The sequence below is a fragment of the Cavia porcellus genome, unplaced genomic scaffold (genome assembly GCF_034190915.1).
Source record: "Cavia porcellus strain 051 isolate PalLab524CR breed Dunkin Hartley unplaced genomic scaffold, mCavPor4.1 scaffold_17, whole genome shotgun sequence".
Classification (NCBI taxonomy): Eukaryota; Metazoa; Chordata; class Mammalia; order Rodentia; family Caviidae; genus Cavia; species Cavia porcellus.
Window position 1 is genome coordinate 69490533 of NW_026947500.1, and position 18727 is coordinate 69509259.

At 40.7% G+C, this 18727-nt stretch overlaps 1 protein-coding gene across 1 annotated transcript in view; it reads left to right on the forward strand.

Moving 5' to 3' along the window:
• LOC100728845 (olfactory receptor 7G2-like) overlaps positions 1–18306 on the forward strand; it is a 54307-nt gene extending 36001 nt beyond the window's left edge. Inside the window, 3 exon segments of the mRNA XM_063229132.1 lie at positions 17413–17617; positions 17802–17982; positions 18128–18306. Coding sequence (XP_063085202.1) covers positions 17413–17617; positions 17802–17982; positions 18128–18306 — 565 coding nt within the window.
• Positions 18307–18727: the final 421 nt, after the last annotated feature.

Here is an 18727-nt window from a genome sequence, read left to right on the forward strand (position 1 = left end):
CAGAGCTCTGTAGTTGCACTGTAGTAATCTTTCAGTTACTTGGGTAGGTTAATTCCTAAATATTTAATTTTTCTTCATCTTATTTTGAGAAGTGCTGTTTCCCTAATTTCTCCTGTTTAGTTTGTTATTGGTATACAGAAATTCTATTAATTATTGATGCTTGATTTGTATGCTGCTATACTACTGAATTGAGTTTTTTTTTTTCTTTCTGTTTTCCTTTCCTTTAATTTTTTTTTGAATTGTAATAAAAGGTGCATTAGGGTTCAAACTTTCAAGAGAGTCACAGTTGGGGACTTCATCTAGAAATGGCCCTCTTTCTGGTAATGTCCCAAGAAAAATAGGGTTTCACAAGTAAAGAAGATGAGTGTATGTTTGTGTAAATTTGTGACTAAAGAAATTTTGAAAGAAGATTCTAGATTCATGCAATTAAGAATGTTAGTAATATCAATATTTAATAGTATGATGAATGTCATTCTCACTTTACATTTTCAATAGTTATGAATAGTTTCATGTGTTTTTAAAAATTGTATTTATCATTAACATTTTTAATTCAATAAATTGTTATTTACAGTTACATTTAACCAAAACTGTAGGAAGCCCTGTAATTGGCTGCCACCTTATATCTGCAGGCCACACCACCTTAGCTCCCTCTAGGAGTTAAGTTTAGTAGTTATGCAGCACCTTGCCTACCTAGCTTGTTTGGCCTGTTCAGGTATTGTGCTAATCAGTCCACCATATGAGCCCTCGCATGGGAAATTTGAATTGACCTACAACCCTCGGTCTTGCCACTGTTGCTAAGTTACCTGCTGACATCTCAGAACCCAACTCCCTCCTCCCCAATACCCTATATATTTGATTCTCCTTCCTTGAATAAACAAGACTTGTTTGGACTTCTTTATCTTGTCTCAACCCGTTGTGTCTCTTGTTCCCTCTTCATCCCCACTCCCAGTCTAGGGTCTCCTTGTACTTACCTGCAAGCCGGGTCAAGTGGCACCCCCAACGTGGGACCCAAGAATGGGGGACTTAGTGAGGGACGCTGTTCTTGGGCCCATAGTAGAAAAGGGAAAGGAAAATAGAGGACCGATGTGGAAGCCTGCCATGCCGCTGAGCCTCAGTAAGTGAACAGCAATTATGGGACAAGAAATTAGCCACCATCAGATTTTTGTTGAAAGTTTAGAAAAGCTTTAAAGATGCAAAGGGTAAAGGAAAAAAAATAAGCATATGTCCATTAGGACTTCATAAACTTTAACTGGGAAGCAAAGTGACCCAGTAACTGGTAGTGCCCAACCCCCTTGAGGCTTAACACTGCAGCCTCCCCTACCCGCACCAGGTGGCAGTTACAGACAAAGCCCTTAGTGTGGCCATAGCCGTGCCCCTCCCCTATAGTGTAATGGCTGTATAGCTCTAGCTTCAGCATGTTTAACTTTTGATACTAGGAAGGAATTAAGAGACCAAATTGAACTTTTAAGACAACAGATTAAACTGAAAAAAGAATGTCAGGATTTGATAGCTGAATTAGAAAGGCTAAAGACAGGGAAAGTATCCTCAACGTAAATACCCTTTAGTCCTGCCTCTCACTGCTGTAATGTCCTATCTAGAGCAAAACTATCATTTTCGTCTTTTTATTGTTAAGAAAAGGGCAAAGTTTTTCTGTTACTACTTCCTGCTGAAAGAGGGCACCATATTGGGGTTTAGGAAGGATGACGGGATGATGGTTGATGCCCATGCAGAAGCTGGTGCCAGGTGGTTTAGTGAGGACAACTTTATCCTTGGTGAATGCCCACACATTAGACTGGAAAAACAAAGAGACAAGGTGCTATGAGAAGGCAGGCCACTATCATATTTAAGGACCCAGGTGAGGTAGAAGGAAAGGTGCCTTTGATTTACATATGTAGAATCATTACCACGGTGAGGTAGAATCACTGCCACAGTGAGGTAGAATTCTGAAAAAAATAGGTGTGGGTTAGGAGGAGTAAAGTCATGAGAGGTGATTATTCCCCCATCTGAAAGGGTAAAAGTCAAGAGTGTAGGTATGTAGGACATGTCTCTGGTCCAGGAGTTGAGCTGGAAAGAAAAAGAGGGGTGGGGATGGCTGGGGCTGTGTCACTATAAGGAAGGTAAGAGTGTAGGCCTTTAGGGATCTGAAGTTTGACTAAACAGCTCAGGGTAGAGAAAACTAAGACAGTTGTCACATAGAATGAATGAAGATGATCTTACTCATGATGTGGAAGTCTTTAGGAAAGACTTAAGAGTCCAGATGTAAAAAGGGTAATTGATAGAATGTAAGATATTAGAAACCAAATTGGTTAACAAAACATGACTTAGCCTGAAAGTTGTGGCTGTGAGGCCTTGGTGAGACAGAGACAGGTGGGCAATAGAATGGTTAAATTTAGGGCTGGAAGGGCACGGCTTGAGTGATGTGGAACCAAGATGGCAGTCCAGCAACTTTGACCACTGTTGGGATTGCCAAAAAGGCCAGGTAGGGACCGCTCCACCTTGGTTGTAGTCTTCCAGATGATTTCCTGTAACAGGACTTTAGCAACAATGTCAGTAGTCTCCCTGGTTGTGGGAAAGGCTTTTATCCATCCTGAAAAAGTACAAACAAAGGTGAGAAGATAAGAGAGATTTGTGACAGGACATGTGTCTTGACCAGGGTTGTGTCTGAGAAATTGATGACTAGGAAAGGAAAGGGGTGCTATGTGTCCTTGAGGAGAGCTTGTACTGTAGAGATAAGAGGTGCAAGTTGTTGAGACTTCAGAGGGCCTGGGTCAGTCTGCATAAACACACAGGAATAAAAAAAGGCATTTTTAAGATCTATGACTGTAAAGTGAGTGATGGAGGGAGGGATATGAGAGAGCATGGTATAAGGGTTTGGCACCACATGGGAGTAACAGTACTATTGACTACCCTTAAGTCCTGCATTGGATGATAAGACCCATCAGGATTGAGTATGGGATAATGGGAATATTATAGTTGAATGGGAAGGTTTAAGAAAACCATTGTCTAAAAGGCACTTAATTTTAGTTTTAAGACCCTTTAAATATTTGGGAGCTATGGGATTCGGGGGAACACAAGGAAAAATTTAAGGATCCCTGAGAAGAAGCAAAATAGGCAAGGCAAGGGTAGTGAAGGTGGGACACAAAGTATCTCAAACTATGGGATTGGCCAGAGAAGAAGCAAGTCTGGAACCTGCATGAAATAGGCCCTGTCTGCAAAGTCTGCATATGTTGGCTGTCAACACCCACTATACAGACAGAGGACTTAATATAGTGGCCTAAAAACTCAGGAAGAACACTATACATGGCCTCTATGTCCACAAGTATAGAGAATGTCTTACCTGAGATCTCCAGTGGGACTTGGGGCTCTGAAAAGTACACCTTAATGGGGGCTGTGGGCCCTGAACCTATCAGTCTTCAGCAGCAAGTCCAAGCAGATCAGTCAGCAGTGAATCTGGCTGTGATGGAGTCTCCTGTGAGGGCAAGGAACTAGCGCATGGCTTACCAGCTCTCTGGCCTCTAGGATAGTTGCCCTTCCAGTGGCCCTTGAGGTGTAAAGGGGGAAGGTCCCAAAGGAATGCTAGGATTGGGGTATTTTTTTGCTTAAAGTCCTTTGCTGCACTTAAATCATGGCCTGGGAGAGGCTCGGGCAGCTCTACCTTGTGTTAGTTTGCCTGTCTCAGAGCTCAAAGTGTCACTACTAAATGATCAGATTGTTATTTTTCTTTTGATTTTTATCTCTTTTGTTGAAAACATAAAAAGCCATATTAAGAAGGTCTCCCTGTGGGATTTGAGGGCCACGTTTAGCCTTTTGTCTTGGGATCTGGCCCACAGTGGAAGGTATTGGTCTCTTCCACAGTCAGTGACATCTGGTTTTTATCTTGGGTAGGTGTGCAGCTTTAAGTCTAAAGGAAACAAATGCAAAGAATCAATTAAGTATGCAGTGGTCAAATAATACAGTCAACAGGGTATTTATGATTATAACTTTAGCAATGGCTTCCCATAAGGAGGATAAGGCCCAGGGAATTTTAGAAACTGACATGTGATTCATTTGTCATACATACATTTAGGTTTTGCAATTGTATAAGTACCTCTTATGTTGTTAGAATATCTAATGCCATCTGATTTTTGGAGGATGGCCTGTTTTATTAATTTTACCCTTTTATTTAGGATAGAAATCAGTTACAGAGTCATTTAACTTCACTTGATTACAGTTAATTATGACCCCAATATGTCCAGCACTTGCTTGTCAGCAGAGGGCTGAGTCAGGGCCAGTGGATGAGCGGGGAAAGGCTCAGGCCTGGCACCTGCCCCAGCCTCAGTGCTGGTCTCATTGCACTGTGAGCCCCTGCATCATATAATCTTTTTTTCTGGAAAAGATCTGGTGGATACCAGCAAAAGGAATCCAAAAGGAATTTATAAGTATCTCTTAATTTTAGTTGTTGAACATCCAGAATATTGATAACAGTACAGTGCTGTACAGACTGTAAGCTTAACATAGAACATTAAATGGCAATTAACCAGGGCTATTTTAACATTTGAGCACTGAAGAAACTTGTGACATTGTTTGGACTGTTTACTATTTAAGCATCTATAAGCATACGTCTGGATCTGAAAGAAAACACGTCATCATATGTTACATAAATTTTTGTTTAAAATTTGACTGATAACCTCATGTTGGTCTGATCTGAATCTTCTGGCTGGAACAGAAGAAAAAGGCTGCAGAAACAATCCCAATTTTATATTTGAAGGCGTGAATATACCATCATATCAGCAACAATGATTGTCTCAGACATATGAACTTTAGTTGGGGTGTCTCCTATAAGGTTATTGGAGCCTCCAGTTAATTAACAATAGCTGGTTAAAATTATCAGGTGGCCACTTTCGTGTTTATCAATTGAAGTCCTGTCCAATGTCTCCTCACCCCAGGGGTTTTGTTTAACAAATTTTAGCATCATTTTGACTGTTTTTTAAATCTATAACCCAAATAAACCTTGATTAAATTATTTGAAAATGCAAAAGAGAAAAAAAGATTGTTGAGCTCAAATAAAGAAGAGTAGCTGTTTACAGAGCAGGTAAATGGGCAAACATGGACAGATGGTCTGTATATTATAAATGGACTGAACAAACAGACAACAGATATATAGACTGACAATAATCTCATAAAATTGCAGTGCACTCAAATATATTTGGCCAATTTAAACTATAATGAATAGACTAATGTGAATCTTCTTTTAGATCAATTAATAGAGATCACTTGAAATAAGAATACCAGAAAATGAGCCTAATTTATGGCTAATCTGAGATAGCCCAGAAAGTTAAAAAGGAATGTAATCTTTTGGGGCCAGCCTGTTCCCAAAGCAGGAGTAGAGATCCATCCAGCAGGCATGTGTGGGCAATCAACATGCTGCTGGCAGCCATGTGGCCTGCAGGAAGGTTGCAATGCCTGGGACCACTTATGGTGAGCCAGTGGATAAAATGGCGATGCAGAGGAAGGAGACAAAGAACCCTCAGATGGGACAGACAGCTTGGCCTGGAGGGATAGAGAAATTGGAGACTGGTGAGAAATGCTAGGGAGGATTAGAGATCCTAGTGGCTGAAAGGGGAGGAGAGGACAATGCAGGGGTCTCAGCATTTGGCTGAAAAAGCTGAAGGGTTTGGTATGTGAGATACAGGGGAGAAACTGTAAAGACAGGACCTGCATCCTAAGTGTGGGGAGGGTTTTCAAGCAGGGTGACTCAAACTGGGAGGGATTCTCAGAATCACTCACTCTGCCTTTCTCAGTTGGAGGACCAAATGATAGGATTTTTGGCATGGTTAGAAGAGAAAATATACAGCAAAGTGGCCTTTATTCTAAGGATGCAGAGAGTATCAAATGACCACTGGGGGTCTGGCTTTCTCTACTGGACACATGGTGTGGGAGGCATACATATAGTTTTGATCTGGGGTGGTGCCTAAAGGGGGCATTGCTGATGCACAAGCAGCCAATTGGAATTCTTTTTGCAACACGAGTAAATTGCCTAGGGGTGGGAAATATGACCTCAAGGTAAACGTCCCTTGGTCCTGCCTGCCACTGCTGTAATGTCCTATCTAGGGCAAAATCCTTTCACTTATGATGAAAGACTATACAATATAACATTAAAAGCATTTTCTTAATCCAGGCACAGTGGTTCATGTCTCTGAACTTCAGTGATTTGGGAGGCTGAAGGAATGGGATAGTCACTTCAAGTTCAACCTGAATAATTCAGTGATGTAACCAGACCATATGTCAAAAAAGTTTGTATATATATATATATATATATATATATATATATATATATATATATGCATACATATGACTGGAAACATGGCTCAGCAAGAAGGCCTTCAGTGCTATGACTAATATTTTTTGAAAAATATTTCCTATGAAGAGCTGGAATGTAACATAAAGATCACTACAAAATGTGGTCAAAATATAAGGTGAATATTCAAATTTTATAACCATATTACAATACATGACACTTTTCCATTAATCTCCTTCAAAATATTTCTCCAGGTTACAACACACTTATCCAATTGTTCTTGCCACTTGCTGAAATACTTCTTGAAGTATTTCTTTGTATCTTTATAAGACTTGATTTTTGAAAAGTGAAGTTTGCTGCCTCAGTGGCATTCAATGGAAAAGCAGACATATAAAACCATCACAATGTGTCCTCATCCAAAAAATAAACAAAAATTCTAGAGATTACCTACATTTTATATAATTATTACCTTTGCTATTTATTTCAATATAAAGCTAGAATTTCATCCTACTAACACTGAACAGCTTCCTTAGCCTGTTTTATTTGTTACATCTCTTAAGTGTGGCCAGGAATAGTCTTTGTCTCAATGTGGATATAAAGATCTTTTGGAAAAGTAAGCTATCATTATTGATTCTGAAAGGGGTATAGACTGATATCATGAGACAATGGCTATTAAAGTCAGCATGTTAAGGGCTTCTGATAAAGATGGCAGAGAAGAGCTGAATACCGAGGCTCCCTGAGACCGACAACACAGATGCAGAAATAATGCAATGTAGGGAGTCCCGAATACAAGGAGATGGATCCTCTCCACCCAGGAAGACACTAAAGCAAAAAGAACCAGTCAAACATGCAGCCCTGCAGCTACTATTGAGGCAGCTAAGATTCTGTGCTCTTGTGCACCTGATTTCCCACTGCTTGGACTCCCTGGAACCACAGTTGCACTGAAGTGCAGTCACAATGAAGTCGGAGGTCAGCTAGCCCAATGGAAAATGGAGCCAGCAAGGGACCTTCATTGACCTGCAGTGAGTGCTGTGAATAAAACCCTTCCATGAGAAAGGGGCTAAAATGGGGTAACATTTTGGAATCAGGCAAGAATGGCAAGAACAAGGAACAGAAGTGACTTCAGTCAGTTGCTCCCTTCCCAGATGAGATTGGTGGGGTATGATTCTCCTGGGTCATCCCCCTGGCTGAGACCCAATAAGGTACCCAAAACCATTTCCCTATATGCACTACACACTAAAGCAGTGAAGGCCTCAAAGGGTTGACTGATCCAGAGAGGAGAGACCAGCATACACGACCCCTGTTTTCACCTCAATAACACACTGGAGTGAGCAGGATTACAGAGCCAGCACACTTCAGAAGAACCATAAACAACAAGGAAAGGGACTGGGACCTCCTGTATATGTCTGTATGGAAGAAACCAAAAACATGAGAAGAAGAAGCAAGAAGAAAACATGCCCATCCCCCAACCCTGAGAACATTGATCCAGGAGAAGTAAATACAAAAGAGACTGAGGACACCAAACATATAATATCTGTCATGGCATCAGTGGACATAAAGAGACATCTCCGGGACCTCATAGATGAGTTCAAAGATGAAATATTTAACCAAGTAAAGCAAGATATAATTAGATTAATAAAGGAAATGTTGACCCCTCTCAAGAAGACACAAATGGAAGAATGGAGGAGCACAAAAAATGGAGAGAAACGTTTGATGAAGAATATAAATAAAACATAGAATACATGAAGCAGGTTCAAAGAGACTACCAGGAAATAAAAAAACTCCATTGAAATCAGGCAAATCTGCTTGAAAAAAACTAAGGATATTTTATTCAAACTGGAAGACAGGTTTGCAATGTGGGATTATGAAAGGAAAATTTCTTAAAAATAACAAGGAAACAGGCAGTAATAAAACAAAGCTGGAAGATGCCAAGAGGATCTGTAACTTGAGAATAAAGAATGTGAATGAAGAAGCAGGTGTACAAATAAAGGAACTACAAAGGCTTTTTAAAGAAATAATTAAGGAAAACTCCCCAAGCATAGGAAAAGGAAATTATATTCAGATGTATGAGGCATGCAGAACTCCAGCCACCTACAAGCAAAACAGAGCTACACTCAGGCATATAATAATCAAGATCCCAGAAATTCAATATAAGAAGAGAATATTAAAAGCCATCAGAAAAAAAGCAACAGATTACCTGTAAAGGAAACCCATCAAAATAATGGCAGGCTTCTTGACACAGACCATCAAATCAACAAGAACTTGGAGTGAAATATTCCAAGTCCTGAATGGAAATAACCTCCATCCCAGATTGATGTACTCTGTAAAACTGTCTCTAGAAATTAATGGAGAAACAAGATGCTTCCAAGACAAAGGGGAACTGGGGAATTCATGGCCAGCAATCTAATTCTACAGGGAATACTGAAGGACATTCTAGAGGGAGAAAAAAGTACCAGGATTCTAAGAATAGTGGCAGAGAGGCCTCAATTAATGGAGCAGAACGTGTAATGAAGAAGAAAAACAGATAACTAATGGCAGAAAAAGAGCACAACAGAAATAAAGCAGAGAAGGTTGGCTATAATCTCTAATATAGATGGCCTTGATACACTAAAAAAGAGAGAGAGAGAAACACAGGCAGAGTAAATCGGGTAGTAGGGTCCACCGAGATGTTCTTTATAAGAAATGTAATTAACCTGAAAAAGGGTTTGTGTACCAACAATCAAATAGAAGAAAACAATGCTCTATGTAACAGGTAACCAGAGAGTAATAGGAGCAACATGACTAGTATTTGTAGATAGGTTGGAAAGACATGCATTAATAGGCAAAGAAATACAACTAGAGATCAAGTCCAGGAGGAGGAAGGTTTGGAACCATTTAGGTAAATAGCAGGTTGCCCCTATATTCTAAATACTGAGAGTGTTGGTGAGACTCTAAAATGCAAATGCACCCTGGGGAAGTGAAGTGGGAGGAATAATCTTTAAAAGATGGCAGAAGATATTGTTAATAGTGTATCAGGATTTAAAACCCACATTACTCACACTACTCTGCTTAGATAGATTTTATTGTGTCCCAGTTTGTCTACTTGCACTAGATCTGAGGGCAGAGTCATCCCCAAAATAACAGGATATAGTACAGTAATCATCTTTATTTTCCTATTAACTTAATCTGAAACCCTGTATAACTTTCACTGTTTTATCATGACTGATCTTAGTGAAATCTGGTTTTTTTTATTGCTGTTTTGTAATGACTGATTTTATTCAAAACTGTTATGATTAATAGTATCAAGTCTGAGAGTATAAGCAACTACACTGAAGATGAAAAGATTCACTATGATACCCATTCTCATTTAATTACTACCTGTTTTTGAAGTTTTACACTACCTACAAAGTTGTGTTTTTTTATATTGTTATATACTGCTACTTTCAATTATACTATGTCTGATGATATACACAATTCTATTGAAGATAACAAGAGACAACACAGTAACCATGGTAGAACTCCTTGTACTGTGGTTTTAAATCTCTTTTATGTTTCATGTGTTTATAGGAATATGTTTGGCTTTGTTTTCCTTTGTTTTGTTTCTCCCTCTAATATAGAAAAGATAGAAATACATGCTAAGACTCATGCATGTGTAGAACCTATAAACAGTTTGTGAGAACTGATCTTACAATGCATGATGAAATGAACAAATACTTTGAAGAAAAAGAGACACTAGAGTACCCAGTGTTGATCTTGTAGTGTCATCATGTGAAATCTAGCAATACTATTATTTTTGGTTCAGAGTGATTTTAGCCTGCTTTGGCTTGTTTAATCTCAAAATAAATGAAGATATGGATAACTGCATGTATTTTTAGTGTGTAGGATTGATAACCTAAGTTTTTGTTGGATAGTTGAACAGAATTATTTGCTATCTTGCTATTTGAATCTCAACTTTGTAGGTTTCACTTTTGTATCTGGAAAAACTATTTGTAAGAGGACAACATGTAATCATCAACCAGTAATTTCTTACCGTTTTTTTTTTCTTTGAAAGTATTTATTATTCACCACTTTTATTTAATATAGTACTGGAAATACTATCCAAAGGAATTAGACAAGTGAGAGAAGTAAAAGGGGTAAAGATAGGAAAAGAAGAAGTTAGGTTATCGTTATTTACAGATGACATGATACTCCAAATAGAAGACCCTGAAAACTCCATTGAAAGACTCTTAGATATAGTAAATAAATTCAGCAATATAGCTGGATACAAAATCAATGATCAAAAATCAATAGTATTCCTATACACTAACAACAAGATCACTGACAGAAAAATGAGAAGACACACCATTCACAGTATTAATCAAAAAAAATGAAATATTTAGGAATTACTGTCACAAAAGAAGTGAAAGAACTATACAGGGAAAATTATAATACACTGAAAAAAGAAATTAAAGACAATCTCAAAAAATGGAAAGACATACCTTGCTCATGAAGAGGAAGAATAAATATTGTGAAAATGGTCATTATCCCAAAACTCTTATACAGATTCAATTAAATCCCAATAAAAATACCATCAATATATCTCATAGATCTCAAGAAATCTCTCCTAAAATTCATCTGGAGTGAGAAGAGACTTAGAATAACAAAGACAGTCCTAAGCAGCAAAGGAACGGCAGCAGGTATCACAATCCCTGACGAAGTTATTCTACAAATGAACTGTAGTAAAATCAACATGGTACTGAAATCAAAACAGAGCCAAAGATCAATGGAATAAATTAGAAGATATAACCAAACTGAAACACACTCAACTACCTTACCTTTCATAAAGGGGCCAAACAGTTTCAATGGAAGAATGACAGTTATTTTAATAAATGGTGTTGGAAAAACTGGCTCTCCATAAGTGGAAAACTAAAACTAGACCCATGCCTATCACCATGTACTAAAATAAAATCTAAATGGATCAAAGCTCTGAATTTTAAAACAGAAATACTAAATCTATTGGAAGACAAATTGGGTAAAAATCTTGAAGACATTGGAGTAGGCAGAGAATTCATGAACAGTACTCAAACTGCACAGGAAATACTTCCCAGAGTCAATAACTGGAATCACTTCTTATTAATAAGTTTCTGTACAGCAAAAGAAATCTCCAGCATAGTAAAAAGAAAACCCACCACCTGGGAAAATACCTTAGTGAACTTCCCCTCAGACAAAGAATTCTGTCTAAAACATATAAAAAATTTTTAAAAATTAGACCCCCAAAATTCAAAGACCCAGTCCAAAAATGAGCATCTGAGATGAATGCACAATTCTCAGATGAAGAAATACAAACAACAAATAAATACATGAAAAAAGGTTCATCACCATTAGTCATTAGAGAAAAGCAAATTAAAACCACACTGAGATTTCATCTCACTCCTGGAAGAATGGCCCAGATCAAGAAAACCAACAACAACAAATGCTCGAGAGGCTTTTGGAAAATAGTACTCTCCTGCACTGTTGGTGGGAGTGTAGACTGGTGCAACCATTGTGGAGGTCAATCTGGAGGTTTCTCGGAAAGCTGGTATTGAAAGCCCCATTTGACCCAGGTATTCCACTTCTATGTATATTCCCAGAAGAACTGAGAGCTTCATACTACAGTTATATATGTGCACCCATGTTTATAGCAGCACAATTTGTAATAGCCAGATCTTGGAAACAACTGAAGTGTCCATCAACTGAGGAATGGATATAAAAGTTCTGGTATTTTTATACAGTGGAGTACTACTCAGCTATAAAAAAGGATCACATTGACATATTTATAAATAAATGAATGTGTAGGGAGTGGCACATCTCACTGTTGCCACCTTATCTCGCCCTCCTGTGGGCCTCTGCTGCATCCGCCTACATTTCCCATGATCTTCACGTCTGCCTACATTACCCATAATCCTCTCCTGCTTACCTACTTTCACTTCCACCAGTTGCCTACGCATGGTTTCCTGCTAATCTGATAAGTCCATGTCATATGAGGAGATCTAAACTGACTTATCCAATAAAGCCACATTTCCTTGGACTTTATATAAGCCATGTACACTTCCTGAATAAACGAGACTTGATTGGAACTTTTCATCTTGTCTCCATCTCTCTTTCCTCTTGTCCTGCCCTCCATCCCCTTTCTCTCTCCAGGAAAGACCCACAGATTGATCCATGGGCCAGATCAAGTGGCGCCCAATGTAGGGCATGGCATGAGAGGTTTCAACGCGGGATCGTTCACAGGAGTAAATTGCTGCACAGCGTGACTGATCCAAGGGGTTTGTCCCTGTGATCCGTGCAGACAGCCTCCTTACAACTCACCTGAATCATGGTAGGTGAATGGATCTTATCTCTCTACTGGCATGGGGCAAGCACTTAGTGAGCATGAATTGTTCATGAATGGCCTCAGTGAGGCACTCAAGGTCAGAGGGATTAAGGTTAAAACAAAAGATTTATTACACTACTTTCAGTTTGTGCATTCTGTGTGCCCATGGTTCCCACTAGAGAGCACCATTGACTCAAAAAGATGGCAAAGAGTAGGAGATGCTCTCAAAGACTATTATAGTTTTTGGTCCAGAAAAAGTTCCGGTAACTTCTTTTGCATATTGGACTTTAGTTTCTGAGCTGTTGACATAATGTCATGCGGATCCCCAGATTGCAAAGATGCTTGCTCAGGGTGAGGCTGCATTATCTGCCTCCCGCAGTTGTACCCCACACCCACCGGACTTATCCAAGGCACCCAGCTCTCCTGGATCTGTGGTTCTTGATATCCCAGAGACCCCTCAAGATGGCAGCTTCTCTCCCTCCAGAGACTCCCAAAATGGCGACTTGCTGTCACTTCCCCTTTCTAGAGCACATGGGGATACTCAAAAAGGCGCCACTATTCAAAGTGGCTCCCAGCACTCCTTAGAGCTTGGTGCCACCACATCCCCTCTGTTATGTAGGCCTATGTACCCTGACCTTTCTAAGTTCCAAGAGGTTGATTAGTTGCAATTGGCAGAAGAGGCTGTGCAATATCAGGGTAAGAAAACCCCTTTTGCAGCCCCTGCATTATCCATCAATCCCAAATTAATGACTAAAATACTGACAAGAAAACCAGATAACACCCAGCCTGACTTCCAAAAGCCGCCTGGTCCACCTCCTGATCTCCTTGCTTTAGAAACAGAAATTCGTTATTTACAACAGAGGCTCCAATCAAAACAGGAGAAACAGAGACTCATTTTGCAACTCCAGTTGTTAGATGTAGGCTTTCATCCCTTCTCAGACACACCAACAATGATGTTCCCAGTAACAGAAACAACTCACCCACCAAAAATGGGTGCCTTAAAAACAGCGCCTCTTTTAATGTTTCCAGTAACAGAAATCACCCAGACCACCAAAGTAGATATCAGCCCACGAGATGGCAGGGAGACAATTCAACCTGCCCAAGATGGCGCTGGTCTACAAAATGGTGGGAACTAAACAGTTAAGGAAAGAGGGAGACAAAGGGATGAACTAGACATGAGGATCGGTCCCCAAGTCAGGAAAGCAGAAGGAACAAAACACAGGCTACTACAACAACCAGGAGAGATAGACAGCCACCACATCTACAGAGGTGGGAAATAAAAATTGATGATAGCGAGGAAGAAAATGACTCTGACCTACATGATAGTGATACAGAAACAGACCCTCCAGGGCACGGCTAACAGGGCCCACACACCATTCCCTGTAACTGCCCTGAAAGAATTAAAAACAGCAGTAACCCAATATGGCTCCATGGCAGCCTTCACTCTTGCAGTTTTAGACTCCTTAACCCAAGGTTGGATTACACCTCATGATTGGAGAGATCTAACTAGAGCTAGACTCTCAGGGGGGCAATTATCTGCTCTGGAAAGCAGAATTCCAACACCAATGTGAACTTTTGGCTAAAGATAATGTTAACAGGAAAAATCATTATACTCTTCCCATGCTAACAGGAACAGGCCGATATGCGACACAACAAGCCCAAATGTGATATGAGGCAGGCCTTTTTGCTCAGATCACGTGGCGGCAACTAAAGCATGGGAAAAACTCCCGTCTGGTGGAGTTTCTTCTTCTCTTACTAAAATTAAACAAAAACCCAAGAAGCCTTTCTGTGATTTCGTTGGTCGCCTCTTACAGGCAACTGAGCATCTTTTTGGCACCTCTGAGGACAACCCTGATCTAGTTAAGCAATTGGCATATGAAAATGCAAATTCTGCCTGCCAAACCATATAGAAAAAGAGAAGATCTCTCAGGTTATATTCACTTGTGCACTGATATAGGCCCTCCCCATATATCAAGCTCAGGTCACAGCTGCAAGTACAGCTGCAGCTGTAAAGGAGACCCTCCTTGTATACAAGCAAGGAGGAAAAACAAATAATGGCAAATGTTTTAAATGTGATCAGATGGGCCATTTTGCCAGAGAATGCCCAACAGCCCCAAAGTCTCAACACAATAACTCAAGACCAAAACCTACAAGCTTATGTCCAAAATGCAGAAGGGGATATCATTGGGCTAATGAATGCAAGTCAAAGACAGATGCAGATAGCAATCCCCTCCCCCAGCAGGGAAATGGGATTCTGGGTCAGCCCCAGACCCCCAACTTGAGACAGACCCCCGGGGCTATAAGGTTTGTCCCACAGCAACAAAACAATCCAGCATGAAGCAATCCGTTTCAGACCTTCTCCACGCCAAGTGCAGGACTGGACCTCTGTTCCACCTCCAACACAGTATTAGCTCCTGACATGGGCATACAAGCCATCCCTATTGGGTTTTTTGGCCCCCTTCCCAAGGACACATGTGAGTTAGTCTTTGGATGTGGCAGCACAATATTGAAAGGATTACAAGTTGTCCCAGGAATCATAGATAATGACTATACTGGTGAAATTACTGTTATGGCATCCTCTATCTCTGGCCTGGTTTCCATTAGTCAAGGACAACGTATTGCTCAATTGGGCTATTGCCTTTGGTTCAAACTTGTAAAGCAGCTGTGGCTTCCTATAGGGGAAATTCTTCCCTTGAGTCTTCAGATATATATTGGGCTCAATTTATTTTCAAAGATAAACCCCTTATGGCTTTGTTGCTCAATGGGAAAAGTTTCTCAGGGCTCATAGATACAGGTGCTGATGTGACTCATTAGAAAAGAGGACTGGCCTCCCACATGGCCTCTACAGACTACTATGACTCATCTGCAAGGGATTGGACAATCTAAAAATCCACATTGTAGTGCCAATCTACTTACCTGGAAAGATAAAGAAAACAATCAAGAGCACATACAGCCCTATATTGTGGAAGGGCTACCCCTTAATTTGTGGGGTAGAGATTTGCTGACCCAAATGGGAATGATGATGGGCAGCCCTAATACTATAGTCACCAAATAAATGCTTACTCAGGGATTCCTTCCTAATCAAGGCCTAGGTAAACAGAGTTCAGGTATTAAAGTCCCTATTTCTCCAACCCCAAACCCTTCAAGAGCAGGCTTAGGCCATTTTCAATAGGGGTCATTGACGTTCCTGCGGCCCATGCCAAATAAATTATGTGGTTATCAGATACGCCTGTTTGGGTCGATCAGAGGCCCCTTACATCTGAAAAGCTTGCAGCTGCTCAACAGCTGGTGCAGGACCAGCTAAATGCAGGCCACATTGTACCAAGTGATTCCCCCTGGAATACACCCATTTTTGTAGTTAGAAAGAAATCAGGAAAATGGAGGTTGTTACAAGACCTCAGAGCAATAAACAAAACCATGGTTATAATGGGACCATTACAGCCAGGACTTCCTTCACCCAGTGCCATTCCTTTAGGATTTTTCAAAATTGTCATAGATCTCAAAGACTGTTTCTTCTCAATTCCCCTACATCCACCAGATCAAAAACACTTGGCCTTTAGTCTCCCATCCATTAATTTTCCGGCTCCTATGTAGAGGTTTCAATGGTGTGTCCTCCCTCAAGGGGTGGCCAACTCTCCTACTTTATGTCAGGCTTTCGTGGCCACTGCCATACAGCCAATTAGAGGTCATTGGCCAAACATATACATCCTTCATTATATGGATGATATCCTCTTGGCAGGAAAAAATAAAGACCAGACCTTACAATGTTATCAGGCACTACAGGCCGCCTTACAAGAGGCTGTACTCCAAATAGCACCAGATAAAGTCTGGCTTACAGACCCATACATATATTTGGGTTTTCAGCTAAAGGGCACTCAAATATATTCACCAAAGCCCCAACTAAGACTTGACAACCTTAAGGCACTTGATTTTCAAAGCTTCTGGGTGATATTAATTGGCTTTTACCCTATTTAAAATTGACCAAATATGATCAACAACCCCTCTATGAGATCCTTTGAGGAGACATTAACCCAACTTCCCCCCAAGAGCTCACACCCAATGCTAGAAAAACACTCCACACAGTGGAAGAGGCTATCACCCAAGAAACTGTCTCCTTCTTAGATTATAACAAGCCAGAAAAATTTCTCATTTTTAACACAAAACTCCCACAACAGTTTTTTGGCAGCAAGCTCCCCTTATGTGGCTTCATCTGCCAGTCTCCCCAAAGAGAGTATAATTGCCTTACTACCAAGTGGTCTCTGACCTGATAATTCGAGGCAGAAAGCTAGGAAAATGTTATTTTGGAAAATAACCAGATGTCATCATTCAACCCTTCACCAAAGATCAGGTGGACTGGCTGCTGCAGACCCCTGAGGCATGGCCTATTGCTTTAGCCTCCTTCTCAGGGACCATTGATAATCATTACTCTCCAAATAAATTGATTGATTTTGCTAACCATCACTCATTTGTATTCCCCAAGATTATAGCTCCACAACCTCTTCCCGATGCCCCAGTGTTATTCACTGATGGTTCCTCCTCCGGCAGAGCTGCTTATGTAGCACAAAACAACATTTTTATCCTACAGACAGATACATCATCCACGCAGCTGGCAGAACTACAGGCTATCCTTGCAGTTTTTACTGTTTACCCTGACCAACCCTTCAATTTGTTTACTGATACTGCCTATCTCGCTGTCTGTTCCTTTATTATTATTATTTCAGACTGTTGCCTCCATAAGTCATGTCTCCCCAGCTGCAAACCTATTCAAACAATTACAAGACATGATTCGACTTTGCAGTCATAAGTTTTTCATTGGTCATTTAAGAGCTCATTCTGGCCTCCTGGGTCCCTTTGCTCAGGGAAATCATTTGGTTGATATTGCCACGTGGGCACAGATTTCCATGACCCATTCTGAGCTCACAGAAGACTCTAAGGTATTGGAGGCCCAACAGACTCATCAGTTACACCACCTCAATGCCCAAACCCTTCATCTCCTCCACAAAATCACTCGGGAACAAGCTCGACAAATTGTAAAAAAATTGCCCCTCTTGTGCTATTCAGATACCTGTTCAACATCTAGGAGTCAATAAAAAAGGTTTAATCCCTAACACCCTATAGCAAATGGATGTTACACATGTCAATGAATTTGGAAACTTAAAATATATACATGTGATTGTTGATACATACAGCGGTTTCATTTTTGCCACCCTGCAGACAGGAGAAGCTACCAAACATGTTATAGCCCACATGCTGTCAGCCCTCTCCATCCTGGGATATCCCCAACAGCTCAAAACAAATAATGGTCCTGGCTATACCAGCACCTCTTTTGCTCAATTTTGCAAGTGCCTCAACATTCTCCATACTACAGGTATTCCCTATAGTCCTCAAGGACAAGGTATTGTTGAATGTGCACATCACTCCCTCAAATCTAACATAGATAAAATAAAAACAGGCACCTGGTACCCAACCCGAGGGTCTCCCAGAAATGTCCTCTCACATGCCCTCTTCATTTTAATTTTTTTTATCTCTGGACACCTCAGGCTGCTCTGCAGCATCTCGCTTCTGGCACACGCAGACACAAACACAATTTGCCTCTGTGTTATGGTGGGACCCAATAACCAACACCTGGAATGGCCCTGACCCTGTCCTCATCTGGGGCCGAGGCTCAGTGTGTGTTTACTCCAAACAAGAAAAGGGAGCCCGATGGCTACCCGGGTGACTTGTAAAGCAAATAGACAGCCCTTCATCTAAAAATCCAGATGACGCCCAGGAGTGATGCCATCTCCTGAGGCCCAAACCTTTTGTGTTCTCTTACAGGCAATGCTGGCTTCCATGTGGATCACTGTCAGATTTCTAACACGACTACACCTGTGCACAATGACTGATAATCCCCACCAACCTTGGAAGTGGTCAATCATTCTTTGGGATTGTCAAATGGAGGTCACAACCTGGGTAGGATCCAAATTTTAAGGTCCGGTCCTGTGTCCTTGTGCCCATTAATCCATGCCAAAATACATTGTCAGTATATTTTTGTCCCGCCGCAGTAGGAGGCAGACCATATTGTAATTCCCCAGGACATTATTATTGTTCCTACCTGGGCTGTGAAACAGCTGCCACAGAATGGGACCCCTACATACCTG